At 50.6% G+C, this 18,887-nt stretch overlaps 1 protein-coding gene across 1 annotated transcript in view; it reads right to left on the bottom strand.

The window, feature by feature from the left end:
- Positions 1 to 206: 206 nt before the first annotated feature.
- LOC130129652 (cadherin-10-like) overlaps positions 207 to 18,887 on the bottom strand; it is a 46,923-nt gene continuing 28,242 nt past the window's right edge. The window contains 6 exon segments of the mRNA XM_056299241.1: positions 207 to 712; positions 3,646 to 3,897; positions 4,268 to 4,385; positions 4,905 to 5,026; positions 6,867 to 7,003; positions 12,420 to 12,670. Coding sequence (XP_056155216.1) covers positions 207 to 712; positions 3,646 to 3,897; positions 4,268 to 4,385; positions 4,905 to 5,026; positions 6,867 to 7,003; positions 12,420 to 12,670 — 1,386 coding nt within the window.

Here is an 18,887-nt window from a genome sequence, read left to right as displayed (position 1 = left end):
AAAACCCAGTGCCTGTGTCTGTGTCACTATCACCTTTTGGTTGGACCACACATGCACTGAGAAACGTCCACAGTACGATGTGTGTGTGTGTGTGTGTGTGTGTGTGTGTGTGTTTGTGTGTGTGTGTGTGCGGGCGTGTGTTTCATTTCCAGGTTTCCGCTCCCCCAACTCCTAGCGTGTTTGCGTGCGTGTGCTCCAGGTTCTCGTTATGAATCCCTATCGCTGTCGTCGCCCCCGTACATATCCGCCAGTTTCTTAAACCGGGGCCCCCATTCGCTCAAGTAGTTGTAGTCCTGGTCGCCATCCGTGGTGACCGACTCCAGCGAGCTGAGGGACTCCGCGACCGAGCCGTTGCCCTCGTAGGCATAGGTGGCCAGGGAGTCGTAGGGGGGCGCCGTGGGGTCGCTGTCGTTCTCCAGGAGCCGCTGGTTGATGAATTCCTTCACGTCGCCGTTGTTCGTCTGGCTCGGGGGCGGCAACGTGGGCCGTGGCACCGGGGAGTAGAAGCTCTCGGGGACAATGTCCCTCCTCTGCTTGCTCTCCTCGATGGCCTCTGGGTTGCGGAGCGTGCCGATATCAAAGGCCTGGGTGTCCTCCTCTCCGCCTCCTTCATCGTTGTAGCTGACAACGTTGTCTCTGACGTCCTCTTTGGAGATGATCAGAGGCTCCTTCTTCCTCTGCCTCCTCAGGGCAGCGAACAGCACCACGATCACTGCAAGAACCAAAAAACAAAACAAACACAAACAACAAAACAAGAGAGAAGAAAGGGGGGTTAGAAAGACTGGTTACTTTTGTTGTCATGTCTTTGCCACGGCGTTCTTCCTGTTGTTCTGAAGGCGGGTTTGGGTCCGCTGGGGCCGGCTGATGGGGCCGGGAGTATTTACTGATGTTGGGGGACTTTGTACGCCTTTGAGAAGATGGGCTTGACTACCGCAACCACGCAGTGTTTGTGTGCCTTGTGTCTTCTGGGTCAGTGCCACTTAAGATCACAAAAGAAGAGAATATACAGACGCGCTGCAGCCAGCCAGATGACTCGGAGCTACACAGCGTACAATAAAATTCACATTATTCTGCCTTTTATTGAGGCCATAAAGTTATTCAAATCAGGCCCAGTCGGGACTATGGTCCAAGTCTTAGGAATTCCAGGTGTATTAGGACTTTGTTTCCAAACCCAGGTCTCAACTACAGCCTATCCTGTATATTTTCATTGTAAGTCTGCATCGGTAGGCGTGCTTGTGCCTACTCAACTAATCAATTAAAGCGGCGACCAGGAGTTTTCCAGTCTCAGTTTCACGTTGATGCCTCTATATGACCAACAGAATCACCCGAAACCACCAGCGAGTCGATATTACTATATAATGACTTCAAATGCTTTTCTCCGGGTCAGAGTCTGCACAAAGTCTAACTGAATGATTTACGGCGATTTCCCCCCCCTTTTTCTCCCCAGTTGCACCCGTCCAATTACTCCACTCTTCTCAGCCATCCCGGTCGCTGCTCCACTGTCTCTGCCGATCTGGGGAGGGCTGCAGACTACCACGTCTCCTCCGATACATGTGGAGTCGCCAGCCACTTCTTTTTCACCCGACAGTGGGGAGTTTCACCAGGGGGACGTGGCGTGTGGGAGGATCTCGCTATTCCCCCCAGTCCCCCCCCCCGAACAGACGCCCCGACCAACCAGAGGAGGCACAAGTGCGGCGACCAGGACACGACATACCCACATCCGGCTTCCCACCCGCAGACACGGCCAATTGTGTCTATAGGGATGCCCGACCAAGCCGGAGGTAACATGGGGATTCAAACTGGCGTTCCCCGTGTCGGTGGCAATGGAATAGACCCCCACACGTAGCTACAATTAGAGATGCATAACCTCATGGCTGTATGTCTTACCAACAGCCCTTCTTCCACAACGCCACTCCATCTGTCACTCTTCTCTTCAAAACAAATGCACGGCATCCCAGACGAGGAACGGCGAGCTGCGAGACTCGAGGCGACGCTTATGTGAAATGAAGTCGTTCTTCTGCGAAGCCTCACTGCTTTTGTCCACGGGGCCACGCAAAGTCAACATAAACCGCAAACTCCTCACAGCAGCTTTATTTGTGTCGAATGTGGCATACCTGATGTAATGAAGTGCTATGATATGATTGGCTGAGTAAGAAAAAAACAGGGACAGTGTCGTACAAACAAACACAAAAGAGACGGCTGGGATTGGTGCTCCCTCTTTACCATCGAACTGGTGTGAGCACCCTGCAGACAGGCCTATCACATATTACCACAAGGAAGGGCAGACGGTCAGTAACAGAAAGGGAATGGAGGATGGAGTCTTCCTCCTGCCTATTAAAATGTTGGCATTCGGGCGTCCAGGTAGCGTAGCGGTCTAGTCCGTTGCATACCAACACGAGGATCGCCTGATAGAATCCCCGTGTCACTTCCGGCTTGGTCGGGCGTCCCTACAGACACAATTGGCCGTGTCTGCGGGTGGGAAGCCGCGTGTGGGTGTGTGTCCTGGTCGCTGCACTAGCGCCTCCTCCGGTTGGTCGGGGCACCTGTTCAGGGTGGGGGGGAATAGCATGATCCTCCCATGCGCTACGTCCCCCTGGCGAAACGCCTCACTGTCAGGTGAAAAGAAGCGGCTGGTGACTCCACGTGTATGGGAGGAGGCACGTGGTAGTCTGCAGCGCTCCCCGGATGCGATATTATGAACCCTACATAGCCCTCGCCAAAATCCCGTACCCTGTCCCAAATCTCGCGAACGGACGCCGGATTTCCGCTGCGTTGCTAAGGAAACAATCAACTATCAACTCGGTGCGAAGCAAAGCTAACGTTAGCTACCTTCAATTTTGTAATTTTGTATTTTTCGCAATTTTGGACAGCTGGCTGCTTTTGTAATTTTGGACTGCTGGCTGTCAACAACAGAACGGAGGTAAGTAACGTTAGTTGTCTGAAAATGAACATATATCTAATAAATAGACTTTCTCACATTTAAAAAAGCTGATCAGTAAGTTGTTACCTGTGTATAAATGTAAAAGTCATATTACTACAATATAGGAGCTCGTTTTGTTTGTAGTCATGATAAGGGGTGAAGTATCCTATGCTCAAACGTGGAGCAAGCAAAGATTGAGTTAAAAACGTTAATGTTGATTGTGGATAACTTAGACAGGTTAAATTGTGGGTGTACAGCGTTTCCTTGATGAGCGCTAACCCCATAACAACATATTTTCGCGTTGCTACGGTGGCGCACACGTGACAAAGCCAGAAACGGGATTTTGGCGAGGCCTATGTAGGGTTCATAATATCGCTCCCCGGATCGGCAGAGGGGGCGGAGCAGCGACCGGGAACTCTGGGTACGAGTGGATGGGTAACGTGAAATTATATAGAGCGTTGGTCCAAAACAAATCTCACCCCTGTGTGTGTGTGTATACGAGGCTTCGAAAGGGCTGTGTATGAACTTTACCCATCACGGCAACTTTGGCGGGCGGGCTACCTGAGCGTCTCAGTGCGTTTCGCTCACCCTTAACTCCCCCCTTTTTTGCAGAAGAGATAGAAGATTTCCACTTTGAGGTGCTGATGACACATCAAATCAATCGCAAAACAGTATCGATATCAAAACTGCAGTCTCCCGTGTGTGCGGCGCCCCCCCATACTCACGCAACAGGATGACGACGCAGACCAAGATGGCCACCAGGGCGCCTGTGCTGAGCCCCGCCCGCCCCATCAGCGCCTCGGCGTTGCACAGCTTGGTGTTGCCCTCGCGGTCGCAGGTGCACACCCGGACGGTCAGCGTGTTGGTGCTGCTCTGCATGGGGAACTCGCCGTCCGAGATGACCACGGGCACCAGGTAGACGTTCTTCTGCGGGCTGCTGTAGCTGGTCCTCCGCGTCACGATGGACGCCGTGTTGTCTGCCGGAGCGACGGGGAAGAAGACGCCGTTAGTCAAGCGCCACCAGGATGTCGACCCCCCCCCCCCGGGTGTTTTCGGTTCCCTACCGGTTTCAGCGTTCACGGAGCAGCGGGGAAGGCCGCTCATTGTTGTCAATAAACGTCGATGAGTTTTTCAATAAACTTTATTGAAATTTCAATAAACGGGCGCGCGCTTTAAATAGCGAAAGATGTAAAGCGCCGGGATGTCAGTAAAACATAAAAGCTGCGTCGCCGCGCACGGTGAAGCTTAACGACGCGTAAATATGGACCGTGAGAGGCCCGTAATGGCCGCCGACGCCAGTCAGGCCGCGGTAATCGTATACCGACGCGCGAACAAAACGAGGCTCACCTTTGTTGTCACGGACAGAGAAGTTGGCCTTCCCAGAAGCCTCCGGTGCCAGGCTGAAGAAAAATCGATGTCCTCCAATAGGTTGATCCGGATCCATGGCGCTCACTGTCTGGATCCTCTGGAACGAGGAACACAAACACATCGACCGAGTGCCGTCAGTCAGTCCAACTTTATTAATGGACCCGAATCGTTTGGCACGAAAATGCGACGCCTCCCGCGTGCAAACCAGTTTAGGGCGGCAAGGTAAATATTTACATAGGGTAAGTAAGCACGTGTGTGCGTGGATATGAACCGTGCTTTGTGTAAGGATAACATCAACACAACTTTGGCGCCTGGCCTGTCAGACAGTATTCTCAAATGATGAATGAACACTTGTTTTAACCTTGGACCAACAAATTGTGAGGAGCTTTGTTGTTGTAGAGATGTAAAACAAGACGAGACAAAGTGTCATTATCATATCTGTTTAACATACGTTTCCTCCGCCGGGCGGCCTTCTGTCGTGGACGAGCTCGTTAACCGACACCGTCCGACCGCCGCCGGTCTGCTAAGTGTTGGGAAGTGTAACCGGGGCAGCTAATCCCGGGTGGGGGGTAGGATGAGACCCTGGCTACCGTTTTCCTCTCCTTTAAACGCCCACCTGATTGGCCTCGGTGTTCTCGCAGATGAACGTCTCGTAGTCGGTGGCGAAGGTCGGGGCGTTGTCGTTGACGTCCAGGACTCGGATGTAGACGGGCACGCGGCTCATCTGCCGAGGTTTGTCTAGGAGCCACACAAGCAGGGACACACTTTTGTTTTTGGTTTTGTTTTAATTGTTAATTTCTGCGTCACTTTACGCGGTCGCTACGGGAAACGGGAATGTTCAGTGTGTCTTGTCAGGGAAACGTTTCTCTGGTGTTTGCCCGCTCATTACTGGCATACTGCACTTGGTTGCTTATATACTGGCAGTGTGCAATGTGGGTATTCTGGGATTTTAAACTCTGCATGTACATATAGGACTATATATCAATCTAATGGCTAACATGTAAATGCAGTTATCCTCAAAAGGAGGGAAGTTTGCCTTCTAATTTGTAGACTTAAAACCACTCCACCTGTAAATGAGGTCCTTTGGGGGGGGGGGGGGGGCTGAACATCAATCCATCCATTATCCAAGCCGCTTATCCCAGTTGGGGTCGCGGGGGTGCTGGAGCCTATCCCAGCAGTCATTGGGCGGCAGCAGGCGGGGAGACACCCTGGACAGGCTGCCTGTCCATCACAGGGCCACCACACACACACTCACACCTACGGACAATTTAGTACGGCCGATTCACCTGACCTACATGTCTTTGGGCTGTGGGGGGAAACCGGAACACCCGGAGGAAACCCACGTAGACACGGGGAGAACATGCAAACTCCACACAGAGGACGACCCGGGATGACCCCCCCCCCCCAAGGTTGGACTACCCCGGGGCTTCGAACCCAGGAGCTTCTTGCTGAGAGGCGACCGCGCTAACCACTGTGCCACCGTGCCGCCAGGCCTGAACATCACCGGCTCAAATCCAAATGAGCTGTGAAAGTCTGGCCAATCGAAGCAAATGTGGAACTCACTTTCCTGGCTCGTCAACCACTGTCAAAGTGCCCTTGAGCAAGGGTCACCATCAGTTTCTCTGATGCATTTACACAGAGGTCAATAATAGCAGACTGTGGTTGGTTACACTGTGCAGCTCTAAGGTGTGTGTATGTGTTGGAGTCTGAAGCGGAGTGTTGTTGCCGTGTATTCAGTTGACTTTCCCTTCAGATGTGTATGTTTAAAAGTGTGAATAAATAAACACACACATGTAGGATGGCGTGATAGAATCTGAGGGAACTGAAAACATCCACAGATGTTCGCAGTGCAGTGACTCAAACATTTGTGGATTCACTGTCTCACAACCGGCTTTGGAAATGTTTGTTCAAGGTGGGTAAATGAACTGATAAACTGGCCACCAGCCAAATTAATGGCATTTAAAAATGATTAATAATGGCGTCCGGGTGGCGTAGCGGTCTATTCCGTTGTCTACCAACATGGGGCTCGGCGGTTCGAATCCCCGTGTTACCTCCAGCTTGGTCGGGCATCCCTACAGACACAATTGGCCGTGTCTGCGGGTGGGAAGCCGGATGTTGGTATGTGTCCTGGTCCCTGCACTAGCGCCTCCTCTGGTCGGTCGGGGCGCCTGTTCAGGGGGCAGGGGGAACTGGGGGGGACTAGGGTGATCCTCCCACGCGCTACGTCCCCTTGGCGAAACTCCTGTCAGGTGAAAAGAAGCGGCTGGTGACTCCACATGTATGGGAGGAGGCATGTGGTAGTCTGCAGCCCTCCCTGGATCGGCAGATGTGGGGGGGAGCAGTGACCGGGACGGCTCGGAAGGGGGGTGGGGGGATTAATAATGATAAAAACAAAATGTGGTAATTGTGGGCAGTTAGTCGACACTAGGAACAGTTTGGGCAGTTAATGTATTTGAAGGTTTCCAAGAAGTTAGGTTTGCCTGGTAAAATAGCAGGATCCACCGGTGAATTTGGAAGCCCCCCGGCGAGCTTTCGGACAGAACGGGTTTCTTTCTGAGTGGAGTGGGTCTGTACTCACTGAACTCTGTGGCGATGATGGAGATGTTGTGCCAGGCGTTCTCCTCTCTGTCCAGATCCCTGAGGAGGAACACTGACCCGTTGCCTGCATGCACATTGAACACCCTGTCCATGTCTGTCCGTCGATCAATGGCGTACCTGCAGACACACACACACACATACACTCAGTGGGGGGGGGGGTTGGGGTGGGCATTTCATGCACGACAATGCGAGTGTGTGGGACCGCCTATGAAGCGTTAAGTTCACCGAGTGCGTCATCAACCTAGAGCGATGAGTTTGGACCCCTGCCGATGTGTCTTCCTCAGCGGCGTTTGGTCTCGCACAAGAATAAACAGAGCAGTCAGGAATAGGCCGCGCTCAGATGAGGTGGGGGGGTTTCGACGCTCGCAGTCGCACACGAATGTACACACACACAGACACACACACACACACAGTCAGACTCGGACTCACATCTCGCACACACAGCCAACCCAACAGGTTGGTCAGTTATGTTGTTTTTCCTCCGCTTCCCGGGGCAGCGCGATACATCAGTGTGATTAATGGAGTAGCGGGCATCAGGAGGGCCGCCACAAGAGGAAGTAGATCCCCCCAAGGGAGGAGCGTGATCCTGGCCTCTCCACACACCACCCAACCCCTCTCCTCCTCTCTCCCCTCCTTTCTTCTCTCTACCTCCTCGCTACAGAAATATTCTCCCTGCCTCGTCCCGCCAACACCCGCCTCCCGCCCCTCCTTGCTGTTCATCAACCATTTTAAGTGTCTCTATCAAACCGACCCCCGCCCCCTCTTTCTGCCCTTGTACCATCACCTCGCCGCTCACGACAGTAAGTCCTCGCTCGTTAAGTCCGTGTCGCCCCCTGGCTTTGCTAATTGCTTTTCTAATGTTCCCAATAATTTAGCCAGCTGGGCGAGTGGCTCCTCCCAGGCTTAATGAGCGGGGGACAACGATGTCGCCCCGTCCTGGACAGCACCGGCGGCGGCGCTCCTGTCAGCAGACCAGGGCCACTGGGTGTCTGGAGAGCGAGGTGACACACCGGGGTCAGAAGTTTGTGAGGAAGGCAAAGCTTGTTTAACAGCAAAATAAGGGTAGGGCTTGACAATAAGGCACAGGTTGCACAAGTGGTTAGTAATTACTTTATTAATGATTAACGACTCTTAATTATACACCACAAATGAGAAATGACTACCGTAACCCAACTGTTACCTAACCTTAACCCAACACCCAACACCCGTCTACCCTGGTATGCATTCTCATTGTGTTATTTGTGGATTTTCCCCCCCTTTTTTCTCCCCCGTTGTACCCGTCCAATTACCCCACTCATCCGAGCCGTCCTGGTTGCTGCTCCACCCCCCTCTGCTGATCCGGGGAGGGCTGCAGACTACCACATGCCTCCTCCGATACATGTGGAGTCACCAGCCGCTTCTTTTCACCTGACGGTGAGGAGTTTCACCAGGAGGGACGTAGCGCGTGGGAGGATCACGCTATTCCTCCCAGTTCCCCCTCCCCCCTCGAACAGGCGCCCCGACCGACCAGAGGAGGCGCTAGTGCAGCGACCAGGACACATACCCACATCCGGCTTCCCACCCGCAGACACGGCCAATTGTGTCTGTAGGGACGCCCGACCAAGCCGGAGGTAACACGGGGATTCGAACCGGCGAGTCCCGTGTTCATAGGCAATGGAATAGACCGCCACACCACCCAGACGCATCAGCTGCAAAAGAGGAGTTTTGTGAACTTGTGGGGTATTCCTGCACACAAGGATGCTTGTCTATATTTCCCATACGACTAGCTAACCGGTATGCTGGTTATGTGGATGTTTGCCTGCACACATCCCTGTGCCTTGGATGCCCGAGTGATGTACGGTACCAAGGGACCGCGCGGGTCCCCGTGTGTTTCGGCGAGCGTGCGTCTGCGCGTGCACGGCGGCGAGCGCTTGGAGTTAATAAAGATCACCATCTCTGTGCCTCTCTCATGCCAGGCTGGCCCCGGGCTCTCCAGCTCTCCTCCTCCTCCTCCTCCTCCTCCTCCTCAAATCCTTGGCTTTAAATGCCACAGGGTAGGTGCCTCGCCGATGATGGGGCGATAAAAGAGAATGATATCATATTTGACACCCGCAATAAAGCTTTGGAACCTCAACCTTGAGAATCAACTCCCGCAGTGCATCATAAAAATGAAAAAGTCTTTCAGGAGCATCCGAGCAACGACCTCCCGTCTCCTCACTTCAGTAACGGTACATTCATTCATCAGAGGACCTGCATAATGTTGCGTTTCCGTGGACTAAGTTGTGCGATCGGACGTTCCCTCGATGTTGTATATTGTTATTGTGTATGAACACGGTGTGCTGTATTTGGTTGTAGTTGTTTCTTTTTCTTTATTTTGGGGGGGGGGGGTTCCCCATCTTCCTACCCAATTGTATCCGGCCAATTACCCCACTCTTCCGAGCCGTCCCGGTCGCTGCTCCACCCCCTCTGTCGATCCGGGGGAGGGCTGCAGACTACCACATGCCTCCTCCGACACATGTGGAGTCGCCAGCCGCTTCTTTTCACCTGACAGTGAGGAGTTTCACCAGGGGGACGTAGCACGTGGGAGAATCACGCTATTCCCCCTCTGAACAGACGCCCCGACCGACCAGATGAGGCGCTAGTGCAGCGACCAGGACACGACATACCCACATCCGGCCTCCCACCTTCAGACACGGCCAATCGTGTCCGTAGGGACGCCCGACCAAGCCGGGGGTAACACGGGGATTCGAACCAGAGATCCCCATGTTGGTAGGCAGCGGAAGAGACCGCCGCGCCACCCGGACGCCCGGCTGTTTCTTTTCCCATGTTGGCCATGGCCCTCTGATTCCTCCTCACCGCTTATGGATTTATAACGCCAAACAAAAGCACATGTCCTTCCTGTCGGAGCCAAGATATTTCGGTAAACATTCTACAGATTACATTTCAGATTACATTTCAGCACCCGCTTTCTGTTTGGTCAGCGTACGTGAGCACATAACAGGCATACAGCCAGTAATGAGATGCTCTCTTTGTGGAAACTTGTATTTGTTTACAGGAGTTAAGTGTGTGAGGGACGAGCCTCAGTTGGATCCTTAAACATGGTGTTTTTCATTTCACATGTAGCGATGTCCTGTAAGTTTCCCTGTGATTACTGTGATATTTTCACTACTTGACAGCCTCCATCCCCTGCAGCTAGAGTCCGGCCCTACGCAGCAGCCCTGCGTGTCCGCCATCAGCTCCTCCGCCTCCCCTGCGTCGGCCTCCATCAACTTTCTATCCAGTCTGAACTTCCCTCCCTCCAGGCTCTCCGGCTGACTGAGTCAGAACAGCCAGGTCACTGCCCTTTTGCTTTTGTCGTGGGTTAAAAACCCATCTTTCTTAACAACTGACTTCCAAGTAAGTCTTCAGCCTCAGTCACAGCTGCTCCCTTCTGACGGTGTCTGGAAAAGACTTCCCGCTGCTTCTCCCAGCTCCTCTTTTGTAATGTGTCGGATACTCACAGTATTGTTTTACATCCTGGCCCCTTATTCATTTATTCAGCAGTGTCCACGCCCACTTAAGCCAAGCCAGGGTTGGAGAGGAGCTTGAGTCTATCCCAGCATGCACTGGGCAGAGGACATGGAGACCCCCTGGTCATCAGGGTGTGCTCTCTCTCTCTCTCTCTCTCTCACTTACACTTTTTCTCACCCACACATACACACATGCACTCACTCCTCTCACTCACTTTCTTTCTCCCACTCGCACGCACGCTCTCTCTTATTCACAAACACACACACACACACAAACTGCCATTCATCGTGCCTGTGAGTGATTCAGATTCTGCAGTTAACCCAGCGTGCGAGTCTTTGTACTGTGGCAGCAAACATGGCTAGTCAAGTAAATCCAGCGCTTTCATGGGGAGACCCTTTGGACGTCACACAGAAGGGTTCAGGATGCTTGGGTGGTGGGAATCTTGCTTTTGCCTCCAGCTCGGCCAAGTGTTGCACGGGGTGCAATTGACAGCACTCTTGGCTGGGGAGCTGGTTGGAGCAACGTGTCCCGCCATTGCGAACAGCAACTTGTACTGGTGGCGGGGCGCCGTACGTACCCCCCGAGAAACCTGCAGGTGGCAGGCGGAAAAATAAGTGGTTGGCTGGCTCCACGTGTATCGAAGGAGTCTAGGCCCCCTCCCCAACCACCGTAGGGGATCGTGCAATGGCGGGACCATTACATCAATTGGAGAGATCTCCAGGGAATTGGAGATGTCAAAATTAGGGCGAAAAGAGGAGAACCCCACCCCCCCACCCCAAGGCAGGTAGAATAATCCAGACGACAGAGGAAAGAATTGGGAGTAGGAGAGGTTAAAAAGGTGAAAGCTGCATGGTGATCTCAGTGGGACGTTGACCCATTCGTCTCTCGTCAGTACTGCAGGTCTGCTGACTTGGTATATGAATCTAACATTTTTGTGCATGATGTAAATCGCCAAAGGGGAAAAAGTGGCAGGTAAACGGCAATTACCTATTGTTGTAGATGTCATGTGTCGCAAAGAAAGGTGTACACAAAGTCATGCAGTTGAATTCTGTTGCAGCCGTGGTGTCATGCTGGTTAGCATGCATAGCAGTGGAGAGCAGAAAATGTCTGTATAGCAGCAGAGTAATAAAGTAGTTTTACTGCGTGTGAGATATGGTTTTCTGTGCTTGGTAAATTGTTACAGGAATTTAGTGAGCGCTGAGTGATTTTTGTTTGCCTGTTTTATTTTTTTTATTCCCCCCCCCCCCTTTTTCTCCCCAGTTGTATCCGGCCAATTACCCCACTCTTCCGAGCCATCCTGGCCGCTGCTCCACCCCCTCTGCCAATCCGGGGAGAGCCGCAGACTACCACATGCCTCCTCCGATACATGTGGAGTCGCCAGCTGCTTCTTTTCACCTGACAGTGAGGAGTTTCACCAGGGGGACGTAGCACGTGGGAGGATCACGCTATTCCTCCCAGTTCCCCCTTCCCCCCAACCGACAGGCGCCCCTACCGAACAGAGGCAGCACTGCTGCAGTGACCAGGACACATACCCACATCCGGCTTCCCATATCCGCAGAGACGGCTAATTGTGTCTGTAGGCACGCCCGACCAAGCCGGCGGTAACACGGGGATTCGAACTGGCGATCCCTATGTTGGTAGGCAACGGAATAGACCGTTGTGCCACCCAGATGCCCCTTGCCTCTGTTTTAGATCGACTCTCCGCTCTTCCACAATCAAAATTCCTTCCCCGGTGAACAATGAATGTTGATTCATTTTAGCTGGTTTAGCTTAAATTAGCTGAGTTAACCACGTGGGCTTGTCTTTACTTCTGAAGGCAGTTTCTCACACATTCAGTTTGCTGAACATATTAAGAGTTTCGTGTTGCCCACCAAAATCAAAACAGCACAATTTGAGTCTCCCTGTCTGAGTCACATGTCTGGGTTTTAGGTCTAGGCGCTCATCTAGACTCTGGTGACCAGCATTAAACGGTGAATCAGATGCAAGTTCAGTCTTTTTCCTGTTACGTGAGCGGTGAGTGTGCATGTGGTTCAAGGTCCAATACCTGACAGGGCTGCGGTTCGCGTCGGGGTCCGAGGCGCTGACAGAGCTGATGACGGTGTTCTCATGGGCGTCCTCTTTGACCTCCATCACGTAGCTGGCATGTTCGAACACCGGCGGCTCGTCCACATCCTCCACCAGGATCTTGACGGTGGCCTCGTCCCTGAAGCTCATGGACATGTGGTGGGTGTTCGTGTTGGTGTTCTCCACCTGCAAGTGCAGAATGTACTGCCTCTTCTTCTCGTAGTCCAGCGGCTGTGAGCAAACACATAGACAATAGGTCAGGATCAACAAGCTGCATTTCCATCAAGCCACTTTTTTTTGGAATTTTCCCCCCTAATTGTATGCGGCCAATTACCCCACTCTTTCAAGCTGTCCCAGTCGCTGCTCCACCGCCTTCTACTGATCTGGGGGGGGCTGCAGACTACCACATGCCTCCTCCCATACATATGGAGTCACCAGCCGCTTCTTTTCACCTGACAGTGAGGAGTTTCACCAGGGGGACGTAGCGCGTGGGAGGATCACGCTATTCCCCCCAGGTCCCCCTCCCCCCTGAACAGGCACCCCGACCAACCAGAGGAGGCACTAGTGCAACGACCAGGACACATACCCACATCCCACCCGCAGACACGGCCAATTGTGTCTGAAGGGACGGCCGACCAAGCCGGAGGTAACACGGGTACTCAAACCGGCGATCCCTGTGTTGGTAGGCAACAGAATAGACCGCTACACCACCCGGACGCCCATCCGTCAAGCAACTTTTAATGCACATTTTGGAGTTGGGATTGAGAGTAGTTGAAAGGAAATGCCACACCACTGCTGCAAGCCAATGGAACAAGTTGTGGAAAAGCAAGTGATCTGTATTTGAGTTTTGTTCTTCAACTTTCAAAGAAATACTACACCTTAATTTTTACTTTTTTGTTGGTGTGGGTCTAGGATGGTAGAACTGGCTGTCCCCATTATAAATTCAACAAAAAATGTGGATGCATTACACAGCCGCTTTGCGGGAGAACATTCATGCTTTTTCTTCCGTCTGGGGAAACACACTTTACCATCAGCCCCCTTTAAGATCACCTGTCATAGGTGGAGGCGTCGAAGATGGCGAGACCCATGTGACGTAGGCAACACCTGTTGTTATCCTTTATACATGGACACCTCCCTCACTGTCCCCTACATCTACACCCCTTTATATCCTTTATACATGGACACCACCATCACTGCCCTCTACAGCTACACCCCTTTATATCCTTTATACATGGACACCTCCATCACTGTCCTCTACATCTACACCCCTTTATATCCTTTATACATGGACACCACCATCACTGCCCTCTACAGCTACACCCCTTTATATCCTTTATACATGGACACCTCCATCACTGTCCTCTACAGCTACACCCCTTTATATCCTTTATTCATGGACACCTCCATCACTGTCCTCTACATCTACACCCCTTTATATCCTTTATACATGGACACCTCCATCCATCTACACCCCTTTATATATGGATACCTCCATCACTGTCCTCTACATCTACACCCCTTTATATCCTTTATACATGGACACCTCCATCACTGTCCTCTACATCTACACCCCTTTATATCCTTTATACATGGACACCTCCATCACTGTCCTCTACATCTACACCCCTTTATATCCTTTATACATGGACACCTCCATCCATCTACACCCCAATCACCCTTTATAAATGTGAGTATTCAGAGAAAGACTAAAAACAAGTGCTTACCAGCTCATTAATAAAGTTAAATTGGATTTCACTTGCAGCAACAGTCCTAAGCATCATCAGTTTCCCTTAACAGACGGACCCCTATGGTGAGCTGTGGCAGTCGCAGTGGCGTTTGACCATTAAATCCCAGAGATCCATTCAAAATGGAAGCGTCACCAGCGCTGTTGTGTCAGCACTTTCTCCACCACCCAACAACAATACATAGTTGAACCTGAGTTCTACTTAACTGTTTCGTGTTTATTGGTAATGGTCTCCTACAAGCTTTTGTGGTCATATCCAGATTTGGCTTCCATGGTGGAAACATGAAGTGCAGTTGCAAAACACACAATTTTTCAGGGGCAAGTCCAACCAGGCGATAACCAGTTAACCCACTGGTAATCCAGTGACCACGCCAGCTGTGAAACCTATCAGCGGGGATATTTGTGTGCACAGAGATCTTCGTGATTGTAGTTTTAAAGAGCAACTGAACCCTCGGCCACTTTTGTGAGATTGATATCATCGAAATGTGAAAAACCCGTTTATATAAATGGCGGGCTGAAATCAAGTGGACCCATCAGTAATGTTATTCGCTGCAGCTGTGTGGCGTCCCGTCCTGCTTCCATCACAGCCCGGCACCCAGTTAGTATGTACAGGCTGGTATTAGTAATGTTTGTTAAACTGTGTTTTTGACCTTAGGACAGTGTGGTGTAATTTGTGTTAAGTGGAGCCAGGAAGTTCAGGATTGGCTCTAATGACCTAGTGGATGCCCCTGCCATCAACTGAGTTAACAAGCCATCCCGGGCTTATTAAAGATGGCTGAACAGTGTGCTGTTTGCTCGGCTGTAGCCATGTTTCCTTCCAAACTTCAGGCAAATTTTAAGTAATCTTTTGTTGAAAAAAAAAACAAACCCCAAATCAGCTGAATGGGATTGGCTGGTTCTTGCCTCGCACCGGGTTTCATCATCAAAAACATTCAAGAGGAAATCATAGAGGATTCTTTGCTGTCAGAGAAATGTGGAAAAATTACATCGGCGTCACATTTTATCGCAGAGTCACGTCAACATTTCCACCTAGGCTGAAAAATGTTCCCAGATATCTGCTGGTTTCCATCCATCTGTCCATCGATCCATTATCTGAACCGCTTATCCCGCTCTCAGCGTCGCAGGGATGCTGGAGCCTATCCCAGCAGTCATTGGGCGGCAGGCGGGGAGACACCCTGGACAGGCTGCCAGGCCATCACAGGGCCCATCCTGGACCCTTGTTCGTTAATTCAGCAGTGTCCACGCCCACGTCCACGCCATCACACGGGGCCGACACACACACATTCACACCTAGGGACACTTTAGTACGGCCGGTTCACCTGACCTACAGGTCTTTGGACTGTGGGAGGAAACCGGAGCCCGCGGAGGAAACCCACGCAGACACGGGGAGAACATGCAAACTCCACACAGAGGACGACCCGGGACGACCCCCAAGGTTGGACTGCCTCGGGGCTCGAACCCAGGACCTTCTTGCTGTTCCCATCCATCTTTCCTTATTCGTAACCTCAGAGTCCATCATTGTTCGGGGCATTGGTCCTGGAGAACGTGCTATTCAGCCCTTTCCCTCTCGATGCAGACGCCGACGCAAAACCCCTCGCTCTGTAAACCTTCATCCAGAATTACAGCAACATCTGCAGTGGGACATTATTCCACACCAGGCTGTGTTGTTCCTCACACTAACACACTTGACAGATGTGATACTGGTGTTTCTTGGATCAGAGCTAATTAAGTGGTTCGGTTTATGTTTCAGATGTTTTTTTATTTTTTAATTGAGAACTGTATGGGAGAAAGAACAATGATGGGGGGTGGGTACAGAGGATGTTCAAGTGCCCCCTTGTGATGGTTGGATAGCATAACATGAGTACCCTTGGGTATACCAAGTTTCCACTGGTACTGAGCTTCTATGCCTGCTTCAGTCATGTATATGTAAAGGAGATAAAGATAAATGGGAAAACAAGAATGATGAGGAAAAATATATATATATAAAAAAAAACATGTTGAGGAAAACGTGAAATTATAACAGCCAAAATGAGGCGTGCGGGTGGCGTAGCAATCTATTCCTTGCCTACCAACACAGGCTTCCACTTGCGCCTCATTACTTCTTCTGGTTTCTCCAACCATTCTCCGCCTAACCTCCACCCATAGACCCACCATCCAGCCTCCACCTGCTAGCCAAACAGGGATGTGTGGCACTACTAAATGGTTGTGGGGTAATCCTCAGAAACTGCTGGACCGGCGTGTTTATAAGCCGCGCTACAACCGCCACCATGCAAAGTGAATCAGCCTCACACACACACACTGTGTAAACATCCAAACCGGAGCCGCCGCCGCCGCCGCAGCCTCCATCTTGTATTGGCAAAATGTCACATTCACTTTGGAGCAACACAACATGTGCTGCGCCGTTTGCAGCTCGATGCTAATTGGTTAGAATGGACAGCGTACATGTGCTGCGCCGTTTGCAGCTCGATGCTAATTGGTTAGAATGGACAGCGTTGGTTAACTTTTGAGTCAAAGTGTATTTTCAAACGGTCTCACCGATTTTCAGAAGAGAATACATGAAAACAGTCCTCAAAAAAAACAAAAAAAACAAAAGTTCACAAATTTACCCTAATTAAATCGATGGCCGCGTCAGGCCTTGGGGTTTTATTCGTTTGTCAGGTGGCTGCTGCCTTTCAGTCCTTTGTTCTGTTTGTTTTCATCTCCTGGCTTTTATTGTGTCAAGTAGTATAGCAGGATTCCATTTGAACCCTTTGTTTGACTACTTCCTGTCAACGAGCGACTCTGGATTCCAGGGGCCTCACGTATAAAACTTTGCATAGGATCTAGGCTAATAACTATAACTATAATGCAAAAAAATAATCGGCTTCTGAGCATCCAGGTAGTATAGCAGTTTATTCTGTTGTATACCAACAAGGGGATCGCTGGTTCGAATCCCCGTGTTACCTCCGGCTTGGTCTGGCGTCCCTACAGACACAATGGCTGTGTCTGCAGTTGGGAAGCCGGATGTGGGGGGTATGTGTCCTGGCTGCTGCACTAGCGCCTCCTGTGGTCGGCCGGGGCGGCTGTTCAGGGCTGCTCACTGTCAGGGGAAAAGAAGCGGCTGGTGACTCCACATGTATGGGAGGAGGCATGTGGTAGTCTGCAGCCCTCCCCGGATCGGGCAGAGGGGGTGGAGCAGCGACCCGGACGGCTCGTAAGTGTGGGGTGATTGGCCGGATACAATTGGGGAAGGGGGGGGGGGGGCCAAAGAAATATCGCTCAAAACTAACCATGAATGGATGTTGAAACACCTTGCTTTTCATATTCTAATGCAGGTTAGATACATCAATTGAGCGTATTTTCAAGAAGCACTGACAAACACCGTGGTCACACACATCGCCTACTTTTAAGCAGCGTACACAAGCATTGCATGAATTTCCAAAATGCTTCTTAAGACTTTATGACATGTAGGCTATTCACTCATATTGTCGTAATGTGTGTGGTGTGGTGTTAGTGTAGATAGCGGGACCGAAAACTAAAGCACTTATGATCCTAATTCTTTTTGGAGGTGGTAGGTATTGTCTCAGAGAGTAAGGGAAAAATCCTAGAACATTAAAATTATGCATAATTAATTATGCATAAATATGCAAAATATGCATTTTTCTAAAAATGGCTAAAAACCACCTTTCTCTGCATGTCAGATGATTCTGGGCATCTTTGATTTTTTCACCTATATAAAAAAAAATTCTGGGACAGAAATGTTTTGACATTATGCAAAATAGATGCATTTTTGCAAAAATGCACTTATGATCCTCATTTTTTTTGGAGGAGGTGGTAGGTATTGTTCCAGAGAGGACCCAGAAAAATATCAGAAAATTAAAATATAATTATAATAATTATGCATAATTATGCAAAAGATGCATTTCCTAAAATGGGCTAAAAACCACTTTTCTCGGCATTTCAGATGATTCTGAGCATTTGGGGGGAGGGAGTTGGAGTTGGGGGGGGGGGTTTAGGGGCTGGGGGAAGGCGGTTAGCTTAGACGGGTGGATAACCAAATCGCTACATTGTAGCGAGGTTCTTCTACAGATATATAAATTGATTTTATTATTTTGCAGACAAAGTGTAAGGGGATTGTGTGCGATGATGGAGATATGGGGGGGGGGGTCATAGGTGTCTGTACACTACCAGCTCCGATACTCTACTGCAGGATGACCAAGCACTTGTTAAATAAAAGAAATCTACACTTGCATTCAGTATGATCATCATTATCTCCATTCAGTTCAGCCTTTCACATCTGAACGTGTCTGAACTGTGGCGGCATTTCTGCATGTCGGCGGGGTCAGGGTCGGAGTCATTCGTCCGTCTCTCAGGAGAGAGAGAGCACCAAGTCTTTTCGTTCTGGGACGACGTGAGTTAATGTGGTGTAGCTGAGGAGCCGATACATAACCCATGTCACCGCAGAGCTGATAGATTTGTTAGCATATAGATGAACGATAATATGTGAAGATAAAACCCACGCAGCAGGATGGCTGGTTCAAGGTTAGCGAAGCCTTGTACGCATATATCCGTTGTATAATTGGACAGTTTTTTAAAAAGCATCAAAATATTACTGTATATCAGTAAGGCAAAATCATTGTTATTCATCGAAGGAGTAGCTGCCTATAGGTTAATGCTGTTTGTAGGAGTTATCTGATGCATACTTCATCTCCTTCGCCAGAGTGA

Source organism: Lampris incognitus, chromosome 19 (genome assembly GCF_029633865.1).
Source record: "Lampris incognitus isolate fLamInc1 chromosome 19, fLamInc1.hap2, whole genome shotgun sequence".
Lineage (NCBI taxonomy): Eukaryota > Metazoa > Chordata > Actinopteri > Lampriformes > Lampridae > Lampris > Lampris incognitus.
Note: the sequence above shows the minus strand (reverse complement) of the source record. Positions and strands in the feature narration are given on the sequence as shown.